The 16667-nt window shown below is 42.0% G+C and overlaps 1 protein-coding gene across 1 annotated transcript; it reads right to left on the bottom strand.

Moving 5' to 3' along the window:
* Positions 1–875: 875 nt before the first annotated feature.
* pnpla3 (patatin-like phospholipase domain containing 3) lies at positions 876–16655 on the bottom strand. Its single transcript, XM_023418732.2, has 9 exons — positions 16352–16655; positions 15212–15444; positions 15034–15099; positions 11110–11319; positions 4322–4382; positions 4026–4202; positions 3745–3877; positions 3542–3643; positions 876–2993 (listed from the first exon to the last, which is right to left on the bottom strand). The coding sequence occupies exons 1-9, from the start codon at positions 16536–16538 to the stop codon at positions 2741–2743; spliced, it is 1422 nt and encodes a 473-aa protein (XP_023274500.1). The 5' UTR covers positions 16539–16655; the 3' UTR covers positions 876–2740.
* Between the last annotated feature and the right edge of the window lie 12 nt (positions 16656–16667).

Genomic DNA, 16667 nt, shown 5'->3' with positions numbered 1-16667 from the left:
ACGGAATATGAGATATTTCCCACATAATACATGATGGAGGGATGTGACATTATATCAGAGTCTTTTATATCAAGACATTTCTCAAAACCAGAATATGATCAGGGTGACTTTTGAACACTGGAAATAAATCATGTACTCATCCCGGCAGTAGCCCCCATGGCACTCAAAATTTCCCTGGAATTTTCTAGTTATTATTACAGTCAAAGAACTGCTGTGTAATCCACATTCATAGACTATTAGCTTTGGGAAATGTTTATATTGTTGTTTGATCAGTTAACCACTTGTATCATGATTAATTCCAGGTTTGAAGGATTTAATATGAAATCAACACTCCTATAACTCTTCTCTGCCATTATTAGTGCAAGTAGTTAGTGCCACGGGTGCTCAGCTCCGAGGCATCTATTAATATTCCTCAGGCTTATTATTATTTTTCCGCCAAATTTTGGCGCGTAACTCGTCCCGCAGCTTTGAGAAAACCCCGGTAATATATACATCAAAACATGCGTCTTGATCCTGAAAGAGGTGCTACGACTTTTGGTGTTAAATTCCAATTTTTCCCAAAGTTATTCCCAAAATACTGGGAATAAATAATGCATTAGGAATGCATTGGAATTTTCTTTAAAGATGATGTGGTTCTGCTGGCTTCATTAGATGGTGACACTCATTTATATTATAGACTCAGTGGCGAGAGATAGAACACAGGGTAGGAAATCTCAAGCTGCTGGGTTTGTTCATTTATAGAGCGTATATGCTGTGGTATTACTGTCATGGTAAAGATCTATTTGCATGTTTGCAATTAAATAATTAATTAATAGTTAAAAAAACACAGATTATATGCTTTAAAAACCCATGTAAACAGCAGAGTAATTCAGTAATGTAGTTCAGGTATATTTATTATGTACAGTGGTAAACAAAATTCCTGTGCAGCATGATTTACAGTGTATACCTACCCCCCACTCCCAACACACACACACAGACACACACACACAAAATAATGAAGGAAAATAATACTTGAAAAAACAAATAGAAGAAAGAACTAAAAACTACGAAATGCCCCTTTAACTCTGGGCCCTTGCAGTTTTTACTCTTGTACAATCACAGCTGAACTCCCCGGACCTCCAGCCTCCTCCTGTATCTCAGCTGGACAATCATTAGAATTAGATAATCAATTTTCCAACAGGAGATTAGCACCTGGTCCACATATCCACACATTTACATCTGAATTACAAAACACACTTGCAGACATTTTAGGTGCTCATTTAAAAAGTTCATTAAAATAGCATTGTTTATTGTGAAACAATCAGCACCCCTCTAACTCTATCATACTTGGTTTCTTCCCCCAAGAACCCCTGTTCATAAGACAATGGCACCCTCCAGTGGTTTTGGCAGTTCTGGGTCTAAATAAAGGAGCACATGTACAGCAGAGAAGAAACAGGTGACAAACAATTGATTTTTGTTGTTAACACTTTTAACACTAAATACAAATGTTTAGCTCCAATACTAGAGTCTGTGTCTTATCATAAAATACATTGTATGCAAAAAAAATATTGCTTTGTCGCTTGAATCTGAGATCTGGTCAATACGAGCTACCAGACAGGTTATCTTAGTGACTGTGTGTGTACCTGTAATGATGGCAATAATCGTTCAAAGCTAAACCAAGAGATTGGACTTTACCACTCTGATATGAGACAGGGACATTAATGTACCTTCTTCTGATTTGTGCACAAATCAGAGGACAGTGTTAGTTAGGTGAATACTGTCTGAAAATAAAAATGGTGTTAAAATGACTTGCACACAGATGAACCATCTGTGGTGAGATTAATGATGTTCAGAAATGCAGCCACCATGTTGTGTTGGAGATATGGTTGGAGATATCACACAATTGAAAAAATTAACTGACATGATAAAAAGCACAAAAACAGATAGAGGGAGATACAAAGATATCTTGATTCATTTAACTGCACTGGAGCTCTGAGTGCTACTTTTAAAGAGGATAGTGTGGGTTATTTGACGTGGTGTTTTATGTGCTACTCATGTATAGACAGTGAATTACCTGCAGTAGATTCAGATCAGCACTGTGCCACTTAGGATCGGCAGCAGGGAACACGGTACACTAGCAGAGTGATGTGCTGCTGTGCACGGAGCCAGCAGAAAAAAGTGTTTTTAAAATCGCCAACTGAAACAATCCAATATCTGTTTAACTGCACGCTTCATGTAGAACATTTTCAGCAGTTTATCTTATACAGCGGTTGTAAAAATGTAGTGCCAAAGGAAAGTGCTGTTTTCACAGGAAGATAAACCACTGAAGATATTCTACATGAAGTGTACATTTAAATTGATATTGGATTGTGTCAGTGGCCATTTTTAAAAGTGTCTAAAACATGTTTTTTCTGCTGGCCCTGTTCACAGTGGCACATCACTCTGCTAGTATACCGGTGTTTCCTGCTGCCTCTCCTAACTGGCACAGCGCTGATCCGTTCTACTCCAGGTAACACACAGGCTATGCATGACTACTTCATACAACCCCACGTCAAATTACCATAATTATCCCTTTAAACAAATAGACTGTAAAACTGGGCACGTCTCTGCTGAGTGGGCTGCAGTGCTCTGCTCCACAGCTTCAAACACTTCGATTTGCCTGGAGTGTTCAGAATCAATGTCCCCTTAAAACATTTACACACTGTTGCTGATTGGTTCAGACTTTCCACCAGCTCCTCACAGAGAGGAAGTCCTGAACCCTTCACTGCTGTGCATGGCTGTGAGTTTCATCCTGTGAGCCCACAAAGAAGCAGACCTGTTGTGGTGAGGAGGGGGCGGAGCGAGGACTGTGGTGGTGGTGGGACGAGGAGCACAAGGAGGTAGACTTGTGGATCTCCCAGTAGTTGCCATGGAGGTCGAGGGAGGAAAGAGCAGGTAGGTTGTCTCTCTGCATGGGTTTGTCATAGTGAGTGGGTGGAGGCGGCGCACTCAGACATTTCCTCAGGCACAGATCACTGTGAAGTCAATCCCATGTGACACAGGTTTGAGGACAGGCTCAGGCAGCTTTACACCCACCCACACCATGACTCATGTGACCCTATCATCTCACATGACGTGATTGGTGGTTCAATGTCTCTATAAGTATTAAAGACCCTACAACAAGTTGTAACAAACACTACTACGTTTCAGTTTTAAAACTAATCTCTTGTACTATATTTACTCCTGACGTCCAGTCTTCTGCCCCTAAAACAGAGACTTTCAGAAACTCTGCTGGACCTGTTTTATTTTGAAAACTCTAGGGTTGAGTTGTAGTCTGGACTGACACAATCTGAGACATTTGGAAATGATGACGTAGACACACATAGTCTCTCCTGATTGGCTATCATCAGCCTCGACTACCATCGGCGAATACAACATGATAATGAATTACAGTGTTACTGACTTTGTTGTCTTTGCTAGCAGCTGTTGTTCAGTTAAATATTGTATCTGTATTGTATGTGAGACTTGTCGAGTTGACTGAACCTCTGTTTTAAAATGACACTTTATGAAAATCATCTATCACCTGTTGGCTGGTTGTTCTTTCCAGGCCTGTCGGTATACGTCACCAGCCACCCCAAACAGCCAGCGCACATCAGCTGGCACCTCTGGGATCCACTCCACAAACCTGCAGCGGAAATTATTGTATTACATACACATGCAACAGATGAGACTGTTGCTATAAGAGGGTTGGAAATGATACTGTTACTGATGAGACCTACACCTCACCTCTGGGCCACTGAGTAGGCTGACTGTACAGGAAGTGTATATGGCATAAGCATGTAGGAAGCCACTCTCACTGGCAGCATCTCAGACACCTTGGCATACAGCCCTGATTTGTCCTGGCAGGCTTCACAGAACACTGACAACACACAGACAACAGCACAAGTCAACCACACAGCAGTATGTACACACCAGTTTAAAGAGGTATAATGTAACCTGTGACCTTAAACTGAAGTCAAACCTGTCTTTATAACTAAAAGCCAACGGAGTCTGAGATGACACTGCACCTTTCTTGATTGGCGTAGGCAGAGCGATCTGCTCATCCAGCCACCAGTGCTGTTTATGCAGTAGATGGAGCCTCCGGAGCACCCACTCCTTGGTTGTTTCAGTATGCTTACAGCAGCAGTTGAGGGTGCTCTCAGGGAGGGTGGGGCCAGGGGTTGGACTCTCCAGCATCAGCAGGTCTGGCACCACAAAACATGACATCAGTGTAACAGTCCAAAGGTTAAGCTGGAGGCTGATAGAGGCACATCATAACCAGGTTATTTTAGTAACCATGGTAACACAGTAGTGCAGTACTCACTGTTCTCTTCAAGGAAGCGTAGAGCATCCTTATACCCGCTCTGACACATCTCAGCCAGCACCTGTGGAGGGAAACGTGGTACATCTTACAAGGAAACACACACACTTTGTATACTTCACATTATTGATCCACAACATGAATTGTCTGTGTAAGGATTATCAGTTCAACTTCCTGTTTATAAATACAAAATCAAGATTAGAAAACTAATTAAATTTTAAATTTTAAAAGTATGTTTTGTTATTGTCAGAATGATGTATTTATGATGTATTTATTCTTTTTTTCACTTTTTGTACATTTTGTCTTCATGCTCATTTATTGTTGTACAGTGTTGTATGACCATGATGCAGCCAAGACTCCTTTGTCTCAAAATAATGTTGTACTTTATAACCAAAGTTTTGACCCTTTAGGGCTGCCATACATTGCTTGCTTTTTTTGTTAGAACATTTAATCCAACTTTTAACTATTGACTTTGTCAATGGAAAATGAAACTGATAAGGAATTAACAAAACACACAAAAGACACATATAACCTCTAAAGTAATGTACAAAAAAAGATTGGAAGCAGGAGAAACAGCAGCCTGGCTCTGTCCACAGTTCAGAAATACACCTACAACCTCTACAGCTGATTAACGATGATGATCATGTTCATTTAAACCAAACATAAATAATAAATAAATAAATAAATACTAATAAACTTCCATATAAACTGAACACACACACACACAGTCGTATCAAACCTCTCATTTAACTGTCAAAATGGCAGTACACATAATGTGTCAATCCATTTATTTAAGAAGGGATAAAAATTTCATGACTTTTAATATATTTTTATTTTAAAATCTTTTTAACCTACTGTTTTTTACACCATTAATACAACTATAATAATATTACTATTTGTAAAGTCTTGTCACCAAGCTGAAAGGTGATAAGAGGATATGTACCTGCCCTGAAACCTCCTATCTAATGACATTTCCTATCACTGTCATTTTGATAGTCATGTCCAGCAGTCAGTTTCTTAGTTTTTATAATAGCAGTGTCTTCAGTGTCAGACCTCTGACATCAGCAGAGCTGCTTACAGCCAATCCACAGGCTTGAGTGGTCAGACCACAGAGTCATGGGTCAAAATACACTCTGGTTATTTGATATTCAAGTTGTGTTTTTTACGCACGTCAATACGGTGTCTGCCACGTGTGTGTTTGCAGAGAGAGGTTCCTAGCTCAGGCACATGTGGGCAGATTTGAGGGGTAATTCCTCCCTTCAGGAATTATGTTGAGAACACAAATGCCCCTGTTACAGCGGTCTGTGAACTCAGTTACATAACCGTAAGGTCCAGACAGCATATCATGCATGCACACGGGAGGGGAGACACACACAACACAGCAAACAGCTCAGGGTCAAAGCTCACCTCATCTGAAAAGTTACCTAACAGTTATCAGAGCGACCAGAGCAACAACAGGAAATATGGGATAAAGGACAGTGACACAAGTGAAACAGAGGCAGCAGATACATCCATTTCCTGTCAGTCGTGTAGACGGATGGAGAGGAGGAAGTAAAAACAGTCATGGCACAAAAATGATTTCTCAGACTGAACTGAGAATAATAACAGTAACACGGATCACATGAGTCATAAAGAGACTTTATTCAGTTGTGGCATGTCATGGTTTGCTATGGCAGACACCTTTTGTTAGTTTTGTTTGGACTTTCTCACTTCCTGTTTTATTTTGTAATTGGTTTCCTTGTGTGTCTCAGTGTTTTTGCTTCCGGTGTTGGTCCTGTTTCTGTGTGGTGATTGTCTGCCCCGCCCTAATGTGTTTCACCTGTGTTCAATCACCCTTGCCTCCCTTGTCTATATAGTCTTTGTGCTTCTCTTTGTCTGTGTTGGTTCGTCTGTTGTCTCTCTTTTGATCTCTGGGTTTGTCCTTAGTCTGTTCATGTCTCCTGTTGTCATCCCCTGTGCTTCTCATGTTTTGGCCTGCTGTTCCTTGTATAACCCTCGTGCTTCGGTTTCCTTTTCAGTTGGTTTGCCAGTTTTTGCCTGTTTGGGTTTTGAGTTTTTGTAAGTAGTTACTTTTGGTTATTGTAATCGTTTCTTTCCACCAGTGTTGTGTCAAAGCTTTAAGTTTAATAAACCTATCTGCACCGTTTCCAAAGTGTTGTCTGCATTTTGGGTCCTACTTACCCCTCAAACCCTGACAACCCCTCATAACCGTGGCAGTGAGGTCTTAAAGGTGTGTGTGTGCGTGCGTGCGTGCACGCACAAACTACATCTGCCAATTTGGGTCTCCACTATGGAGAACATCAGTATAACAGATGTTTCCAGATTAATGTCAATGTTGCCTGTAGCTGTTGTGGGGGTTTGGGGCTCTGGTGCCGATGTGACATGATCAAGTGCAGTTTATCTTCAAACTGGAGAATGAAAACAAAAAGTCTCTTGTACAGTCTGCAAGGAGTAGAAACAGCTACTGTGATTTAGATTAATCTGCTGATATTATATTCTCCATTGATCAGAACCCATGGTGACAACTTGATTTTCCCTCTTTCAGTAAAAGTTTGCAGTGGTCTCTGTACATGTTCAACACATTCCAGTTTTTATGAAAAAGTCTTTTTTTCCATCAACAAGATCAGATGGTGTCATTAAATGATGCACAGGCAACAAGTGGCAGCAAGTCCCGTGGTGTTTTTTTATTCTACGCCGTTGTTTTGTCTGATGATGGAGAAAATAATTTACACAAATGAAAAACTCCTGGCTTTAAAGTTTACCAGATATGGAGTTAAACATCCCATACAAGCTGAGCTGAAGATGAAGCTGTTCCGTGGATGCAGAGCCGGGGCTAAGCTAAAGGCTAGGAGATGGAGATATAAGCCTTTTCTACCACCGATCTTCATGGGAAATGTCAACTCCCTTGCTAACAAGTGTGATGAACTGGAGGCCAGCGAGCACATCGTGAATGTAGTCTCATGTGTTTCACGGAGACCTGGTTAAACGACAACACTCCTGACCATTGTATGGATTTAACCTGGTTCACTGCAGTACGAGCGGACAGAGATGCCAGAGCAAGTGGGAAGAATAAAGGTGGAGGACTGGTTCTGCTTGTGAACAGTAGATGGTACAACCGTGGTCCAGTGGCGATTGCTCTAAGACTGCAAGGGAAGCTCAGCTTCCCCTAAAATGTCAACAAAATAAGTGGCCAAATATGTACTGTTGTGTGTACATTTCATTGACTAAATATGCGCTAGAACACGTTCATCTTTTGTTCAGAATCAGCTACTTATCACAGGTAACCGACACGACTTCTTCTCATTCATCCCCGCAGCGCCACAGTGCTTTACACAGTGTAGCCGCTGAGCGTCTACTGACTTCAATGGGGAAGCATAGAGTGGGTTGTTCCACTGCAGCGAAACTAGACGGTCATTGGATAAATGCTGGGCTTTGTCCCGCTCATCGGACGCTCAGCGTCTCTGGGGGTCTATGGGGCAGTGGGCTGGCCCGGACGCTCGGCTTCTGCATGATGATTGGATGATCTGTCTGAGGCTGAGTCCCTTTTAGATTGACAGCGAAATGAGCGAATCAGCGATCTTGAAGTATAAGAATCCACCGGAGGATTTTTCAAGTTTTTCATTCCGTTGTTCGGAGTTGATCTGGAGACGTTACTGATCCTCAGCGACTTTGTCTTTGTTAAAAACGACTAGCGTTGTGTTTGGCGACTCTTTTCTGTCACTCTGCGAATTTACATATAAATAAACGGACACATTTTATGATGTAGGCCTAAAATGAGCTTCCCCTCCTTATAAGACCAGCAGCCGCCACTGCCCTGGTCATATCACAGTGATGGAGAAGATCTGCTGTTGGGATACTGAACTGTTCGCAGTTGGTCTTAGACTGTACAATGTGCCGAGCGAGTTCTCACACATCGTCGCCATTGTTGTTTACATTCAACCACAAGCAGAGCATGCAGTCGCGTGTGAGGTCATTCACGAGACTGTTGCTAGAGTACAGACCCAGCACCCTGATGCATTCATTGCAATATCAGGGGATTTTAACCATGTCACTCTCACCTCTCACCTGACTGGCTTCACTCAGTATGTTGACTGTCCCACAAGGGAAAATAAGACACTTGATCTGTTGTATGCAAACGTTGTAGAAGGCCTACACTGCTTCAGCTCTACCACCACCTGGCAGATCAGATCATAATCTGGTTTTTCTTCAGCCTTCCTACAAACCTTGTGTACTGAGGTAGGCTGCAACCACCCGCTCATTCAGGAACTGGACCCTGGAGGTGAATGTCTAAAAGACTGTTTTGAATGCACAGATTGGAATGTACTGTTGGAGTCACAGGAAAATGATAAAAGCAAATACCCTGGCCTTGATAGAATGGCTGAATGTACCACAGACTACATTAACTTCTGTATGGACACTGTAATACCAGCAAGGACTGTACACTTCCTTCCAAAGAACAAACCCTGGATCACCAGTAACATCAAGACCCTCCTCAACCAGGAGAAGGAGGCCTTCAGGAATGGAGATAAGGGGAAGCTCAGGTGTGTGCAACATGAGCTGAAGATCAAGTCTCCTGTCCTTTACAGTGGAGAAGGTGAGGGCGGAGCTCAAGAGGTGTCCTGGAAAGGCAACAGGCCTGGATGGTGTGTTTAACTTAAGCCTACAAATAGGGAGGGTCCCGGCCCTGTGGAAAACATCATGTCTTGTTCCAGTACCTAAAGTAGGGAGACCGGCTGAGATAAATGAGACCTGTGACCCTCATATCACACATCATGAAGACCCTGGAGCAGCTGCTTCTCCACCTTCTGAGGCCACAGGTTGAACATGCACTGGACCCCCAAAGATAGCCTACAATGAACATATTGGAGTGGATGATGCTGTCCTTTACATGCTCCACCAGGCCCATACTTACTTGGATGAGCCAGGTGGTTACATGAGGATTATGTTCATAGATTTTTCAAGTGCATTTAACACCATTCAACCCCCCATTCTTAAAGACAAGCTGGAAGGGATAGAGGTGGATTCCTGCTTCACGTCCTGGATTGTGGATTACCTGACATGACAACCACAGTAGGTCAGGCTGGGTAACTGTGTCTCAGGGACAGTGATGTGCAGCGCTGGGGCTCCACAGGGGACTGTTCTGGCTCTGTTCCTGTTCACCCTGTATACGGCAGACTTTAAATACAAATCTGAGTCTTGGTACATCCAGAAATACTCGGATGACACAGCTATTGTTGTGTGCATCAGGAATGGGCAGGAAGGGGAGTACAGGGATCTGACGATGGCTTTCAGTGAATGGAGCGACAAGAACTGCCTCCTTCTGAACACCTTCAAGACCAAAGAGATGGCCATTGACTTTAGGAGGTCTAGGCCCACCCTCCAGCCAGTCAACATTCGAGGGAAGGACAGTGAGGTGGTGCACATAAAATGGTTGTGCATTAAATCTCCAGACAGCTTACTTTGTCCACCAGGGCTGAATTAGCAAACGGGATGCAAGCTGTGCCCACCAGTACGTCAGGAGTGGGAGAGAGATAAAAGGGAAAATGACGACAGAAAATAATAACGAAAACTCGACTTATAGCATTACCAATGAAGACACCACAACAGACAGCCCAAGGCTCAAAAGACGAGGAAATCATTGAAAATAGGGGTTAGAGGAATTTGATAGTGTGGAGATACTTTGGCTGATTAAAGTCCGATAAGAAGCAGAGTAGCATGCACTGCAAATTTGTGTTGAAAGCATGTTCCCACTAAGACACGTAATACCACCCATCCTCTACAGCATGCACAATGGAAGACTTTCCAGTCCCAGATGAAGCTTTTGACTGGTCAGAATTTAGATTTTAGTTTATTATATATACACCTATTTTATCTATTTGAAATATTTTTTTCACTACATTTTATTTTGATAAATGTTGCTGCTCTAATTTGGTCACAGTTTTTATATTTATTGGAGAAATTCAAATGTTTTTCAATTCAGTTATGTTGTACATTAAGTACTAAACTGTAAGATTCAATAATAAATGACAATAAATGAAAACCATCTAAATTAAGCTGTGATGGATGCTATGCTATACTTGTCTGAACAGTGGTCACTGTGGGATAATGGTAAATGTTAAAACATACAGTAGTACAGTGAGCATCAGCAAATCAGCAAACTGACTCAGTTATATAAAAACAATGTCTATATAAAGTCTGCTGATACTAGCGAACATTAGCCACCAAGCTACTGGTCATACCAGACCAAGTAACACTGAAGCTCTGAGTTAACTGAACTGAGAAAGTGCATTTTATTTCCTCTAAACTCACAGTTTTATTTCTCATCACAAAATGGAAATATTACACCTTTAACCAGACAGTCTCTGACTTCCCTGCTTCAAAAGTAATGAGCTAAAACTCTGCAGTCTAAATGTTAGAGCTGATGGAGCAGCAGATTTGGATGGTAACTCTCTGTGGGTTAATTTCTATAAGTGACTCTTTTCACATTACATTCACATCATTCAAGTCATGTGATCTATTGTTTATATGAACCATCGACTGGTATAGCTTTAAATGAATCTGGACTGTGCACTGTGCTGCTCTGAAATGTAGGAAAACACAAGCTATGGATCGGGATCCAGAAATGCACTAATTTCTTTTAAATGACCCAGGTTCTGGAAAAAACCAAACCTTTGAATGAGCCTGGCTGAAGCACATCCAGCCTCTTGAACCACATGAACACAAGGACACACTGCACTGTACATGCCATGTGAACAAGCTGAGTGCTCCTCCAGTGCGTGCATATCACCTACCTTGGGTTCAGGTGGAAACAGGGCCCGGCTGAGGCGGTACATGTTACCCATGTTCATCTGAATGCTGGTGTTGGTGAAGCGCAGCTCATGGAAGCTTGTGGAGTTGTCGCGGGGACAGATGTCACTCTCTCCAGAGAACGGAGAGATGGTGATGGTGTTCTTCAGATCTGACTGTGGCAGGTTGTTGCTGATCCCTCCATCCACATAACGCTAATGACAAAGGAACAGGTAAAGAGACAGAAATTATCTATGAACTGTATCTAAAGCTGATAGTTGATTGTGATTTTTCTACCCACTGCACTCAAACATTACAGAACAGGTTTCACTGGGATATTGTTCTTTACAGTTGTACCATGATAATTGTGCCAGGCTCGACAAAGTCTGTGCTGTAATTGCTGATCTACCAGAGAAGACTCTTCAACATTAAAAACCCAACCACTCTGTACTAACAGATCCCACTACAGTCACATCTCTAAAACACTAATATCTTTGTGTGAGTGACACAGTTTAAAATGTTACATAAACAGAATTTAATTCAAAGTTCCAGCTGCACAATTCCACTCAGCTTGGCAGAGGAGACTAAACCAGTGAAAATACTGATCCTCTGTGTTAGGAACTGCCAGAATAACAGAATATAGGTCAGTGAGCAAATGGAGGTCAGGGTCCTTTAGTGAGCACAGGAATGTATGAAGGTGTACTGTGACACTACTGAACTTCTGCTGTACTATTGGACTCTTTAGACTCATGCAATCAACACTGTAATATTTCCATTGCTGTATCTTCTTTTTTTTTTTTTTTTTTTTACAAATGTTTTACATTTTAGCACCTTTGGTCCAGACTGAAATATCTGAACAAGTGTTGGATGAATCCTCATGAAAACAGATTCATGGTCCCTACAGGATGAATCCCAACAACTTTCATGATCTCCTGACTTTTAATCCAGCATCATAAGATTGATACTTTTGGTTTTTAGTGAATATCAAAACAACATTAGATGAATTGAAAATTTGGTTCAGACATTCATCTTCCCCACAGGATCAATTGTAGTGGCTTTGGAGATTCCTTAACTTCTCCTCTAGTGCCATCATCAAGTCATCATTTCATTTTATCCAATACTTTGGTTCATGATCAAACACCCAATCAGACTCAGCTGTACTAGCGTTTGGCCACACACTACACTAAGATCGTGAACATCATAAACATTATACTTGTAAAACATCAGTGCAGTTTTAACATGGTCACTGTGAGCATGTTAACATGCTGAGGTTAGCGTTTTGCTCAAAGTTGTTAAAAAATAAATAAAACTGTCTCAAAAATCCTGTGTAAGTTGAGCTTTCATGCAAAAAAAAACAACAACCAACTGTTCATTACTGGTCCTGTAATTTCTTAAACGACCTATTTGTAAGTTCTGCTGTTGCTTAATAACCAGAGTTAGCATTAACAGCTGTTTATGTATCAATCGAGAAGAAACCTTTACTCAACAACAGCTGTTTCCAGAGGTGGAAACAAACACAAATGCTAACCTCTGTTTTGCTATTTCTATCACATTCTTTCTTGTACTGAAGTTAGCATTCCAACCAGCTTGCCTTGGTCCAGTTGGACTGTATCGCCACTTACTGACACACAGTAGCGTCCAGTCTGCTCAAAGGACTTGTTATAACCTCTTGTCTTGTAAACACAACAATGGCTGAAGGTGTTGTTAAGACTAGGAAGTAAACTGCTGTTAATGCTAACATTAGCTATGTAGCAACAGCAAAACTTAAAAACTCATGTTCTGAGACACAATGCAAATACCAATTAATTTGAGCTTTGAAGAAAGATCCAGAGAGTTATTTAGTTGTTACATAGTTGAGTAGATTTTGTAATCAAACCCAAGTAAATATTAATTTCTTAAAAGGAACTTTATTCTCCATATTTTTTTTTGATTGTATACTTGGATATATACATACAATACGAGTCAATAGTGTTCTGACTGAAACCATCTTGAGGTTACATTTGCCTTTAACCAGAATGAATGAATTCAAAGCATACCAGCTGAACACTGTCTCCATTTTCCTTATTAGCTCCAAGCAGCATCCTCTTTTAAGGAATTCAAGGACCTTTACAAGAAGTTAAATATCAGTCCCTTTATGTGGAATCACAAATGCTGACAAATTGATTACTGACACATGGACCATGTGTTAGGCTGCTCTCTACAACACAGTCATGCCTCAAGGTACTGCACACTCGTTGTCAGAGACAGTGAGTCACACTAGACTGAGCTGCGAACCAGCAGCCAGGCTGGGAAGCAGGAAGTACACATTATACAGAACCCACAGGCGAGGGCTTGCAGACACAAACACTGTATGTACACACATGTAAACACATCAGCTGAATGGAGCAGCAGCTTATAGGACTCTCAGTGTTTCTTGTGCTATTTTGACACTGAACTTTGGCACCAACACTGAGACAACAGGCTCTATTCAGTTCACTGATATGTCCACAAAGAGGATGTCTGTCCTGGGTGATGTGTTTTGTCACGGTGATGTACTGTGTGACTGCAGCCTCACTGCCAAGACACTGGTCCTGAGAACTTTTTCTTTATTTATATATACTGTCAATTAATGTATCACATTACTACATTCATTCATTGTTGTAACACTTAATGTCATCAGGCTGATTACTTCTTTAATGTAATCTGGTTGATTATTGTTATCTGCCTTTATGTTGATGTACTTGACCTTTGTATTTCATAACAGCTACATAAATGGATATGAATCCACAGTCTTATGACTATGTTTGAACTGGCAGTAGCGAATTGGAAGTAGGTCTGATGAGATCACTGCCGAAGTCCAGCTGCAGCTGATAAGTCAAAGTGATGGCAGCACTCATATCAAAAACTAGGACTTGCAGCTAAAATAAGGTTTTTTTCTGAACATACAGATGATTAATGATGATTAGTGATCATGTAATGGTAACCTGACCTGTATTTTCCATGTTGCCTTCAGTGCAGCGTCCTCCTGTTCGCAGATTGTACTGACATACTGTCATATAAAAGGAATGTTTTTCACTGAATGCACCCAGAGGCGATAATTCAGATTACAGACCTGATCTACTTTTGAGCTTTTTAAACCCTCAGACTCATGAGAACTTCCATCTCTGAGGTATGGCTTGTTGCTACATACTGACACGCAATCTACCTCTGCCTGGCCTGCAGCCTGTGTGTGTTTGTGTTTGTGTGTGTGTGGGTGTGTGTGTGTGTGTGTGTGTGTGTGTGTGTGTGTGTTCCATATGTACAATAGCCTATATCAAGATACCAAGATAATCATTTGTCACATTTAGTTATGTTGTTTTGTATTGTTATATTAAAATATTCCCCTCTGATAATATTATATATGTCACATTTTAAGAGGAAGTGAGTGACCACAGACTCTTCTCTCTGTTGGTAGCCAGGACTTCTTCTACCATCCTTTACCCCTCATTTAACCTCTTCTCCTCTCCCTACAATCCTGTGTATTCTGCTCCGGTCCCTGTCTCTGCTCTGAACCTTCTCACTCTGCTTGGCTCTGCGTTGGCCTCCCCCCCTGCTCAGCACAACCAGCCTCCAGCCCAGTTCCCCACACTCTCAGCACAGTTCCCCACACTCTCAGCACAGTTCCCCACACTCTCAGCCCAGTTCCCCACACTCTCAGCACAGTTCCCCACACTCTCAGTCATCCCCTCAGCACAGCTCATACAGTATCTCATCCCCACTATGCTTAGTACAGTAAATGCTGCCTCCATCCAATGGAGTGTGGTAATTAGCTTGAACCTGTATGTAATGAAGCAAATAATGTGACTATTCTGGGAGGAGACATAACATTATGAAATACTTTGTACAAATAAATGTGCATCCCTGAAGTGGAAACCAGAGCTAAATCTTAACGAGGACTAAATTTGACCTACCACTCCTCTGAAGGATGGAGGAATCAGCCCACAGTAGATGGGGATGAAACAGCTACAGATCAGCGCCTATGGACAGAGCGCAGGGTTAAACCAGAGGAAATCCATTTCTTGAGGTTTGCATTACTGTAACAGAGGCCCTACAGGCCTCTCCAGATTTATCAGATAACCATCCAAGCACCTGAATCAGCTCCTCTTTGGAGCTGAACTCCGACACCAGCACGTTCTCCCCGTCAGACACTCTGGTGAGTGAGACACACAGCCGCCCTGAGGCTAGGACATGTGCGTCAGAGGGCAGATCACGATTCAGGCCTGACTTTATCACCTTCACCAGGTTGAAGTTGGGGTGAAGGGGGCCCAGGTTCCTCTTCCTGGCCTCCTTCGCCACCTCGATCACATCTTCACAGCATTTAGCTGGGAAACAGAAAGAAGAAGGAGAAGTGAAGGAGACGCCGCACACAGAAACACACTGTTTCAAGTGTCAATCTGCGACCAGATCAATGCTAAAGCTACCAGGAGTCAGTGATTGAAAGTGACCTGGATGAGTCCCCCTTTGAGCACAGGCTGAACTGCACACACACGTGTCCACTGACATCAGGCCGCATGATTGTTTATTGACGGTAGGAAAAGTGAAAGAGTCCCTGTGACTCACACAGTCTTGAGAAACAGGGTGTTTCCCTTATCGATCAGTGGCTCCACTGATTCAGATTGAAACACATACTGAACATATATCAATTAAAGCAATTATCAGCCTATTGAGTCCTTATGTCCTCCCGTCTTCTGATAGTAAAGTTACATCTAATGTACAGATGTTATCTACAGCACTGAACAAGGAATAGTTACTGAAAAATACTTGGACTTAACAAATGATTTGTATTTAACTGAATAAATCTATATAGCAAAAATACATAAACTCATTCTGACTTTAATAAATATCCACATCTGTAATTTTGTGTACATGTTAATGACATTCGGATGACGTATATTTCAGACAGAGGGAAACTGAGGCTCACTGTTTTTCATATATGAAAAATACCTACATTTACTACATACAGTACATTTATCTAATATGTGCTATTTCTATATGCGAAGATATATATAAAAAAAAACCCAACTAAAATCTACTGAAATTCAACCTGTTTCCACACAACAAGAACTGAACTGAAACAAGTTGAAGTTCGTGCACCACTCATTAATTAAAGGCTATGGATACTGTTACTACTACAAATAATAATAATAATAATAATAATAACAGCCTTCAGGACTTCCGGTTTCCTGTGCATTAAGCTCCAGGCTGCCAGGCCACAGCGGTGTATCTTACTTATAGATGCCCGGCTGGCGAGCACCGAGGCGGTCAGAGCACCGGCAGAGGCGCCGTACAGCTGGGTGGCCCCTCTGACGAGGTAAGGCGCTTTCTCCAGCAGACAGCTGGCAACTCCGATGTGGTAAATCCCCAGGAACCCGCACCCGGCGAAAGACAGACTCCAGCCGCCGCTGAGGTCGAACATTGCGGGACATGCCACGGCTGGGGAGCCCCGAGAGCAGACAGAACACCGGGCGCGCAGCGGGAGGCTCACCGCTGTCACCTCTGCTCGGCGGAGAGACGCTGACTGACGGACTTTAAACGGGGAAGTGCA

Source organism: Seriola lalandi, unplaced genomic scaffold, assembly GCF_002814215.2.
Source record: "Seriola lalandi dorsalis isolate HSWRI2012SDOR001 ecotype SW California unplaced genomic scaffold, Sedor1 jcf7180002054584, whole genome shotgun sequence".
Taxonomy (NCBI): Eukaryota; Metazoa; Chordata; class Actinopteri; order Carangiformes; family Carangidae; genus Seriola; species Seriola lalandi.
This window is presented reverse-complemented; position numbering and strand designations above follow the sequence as displayed.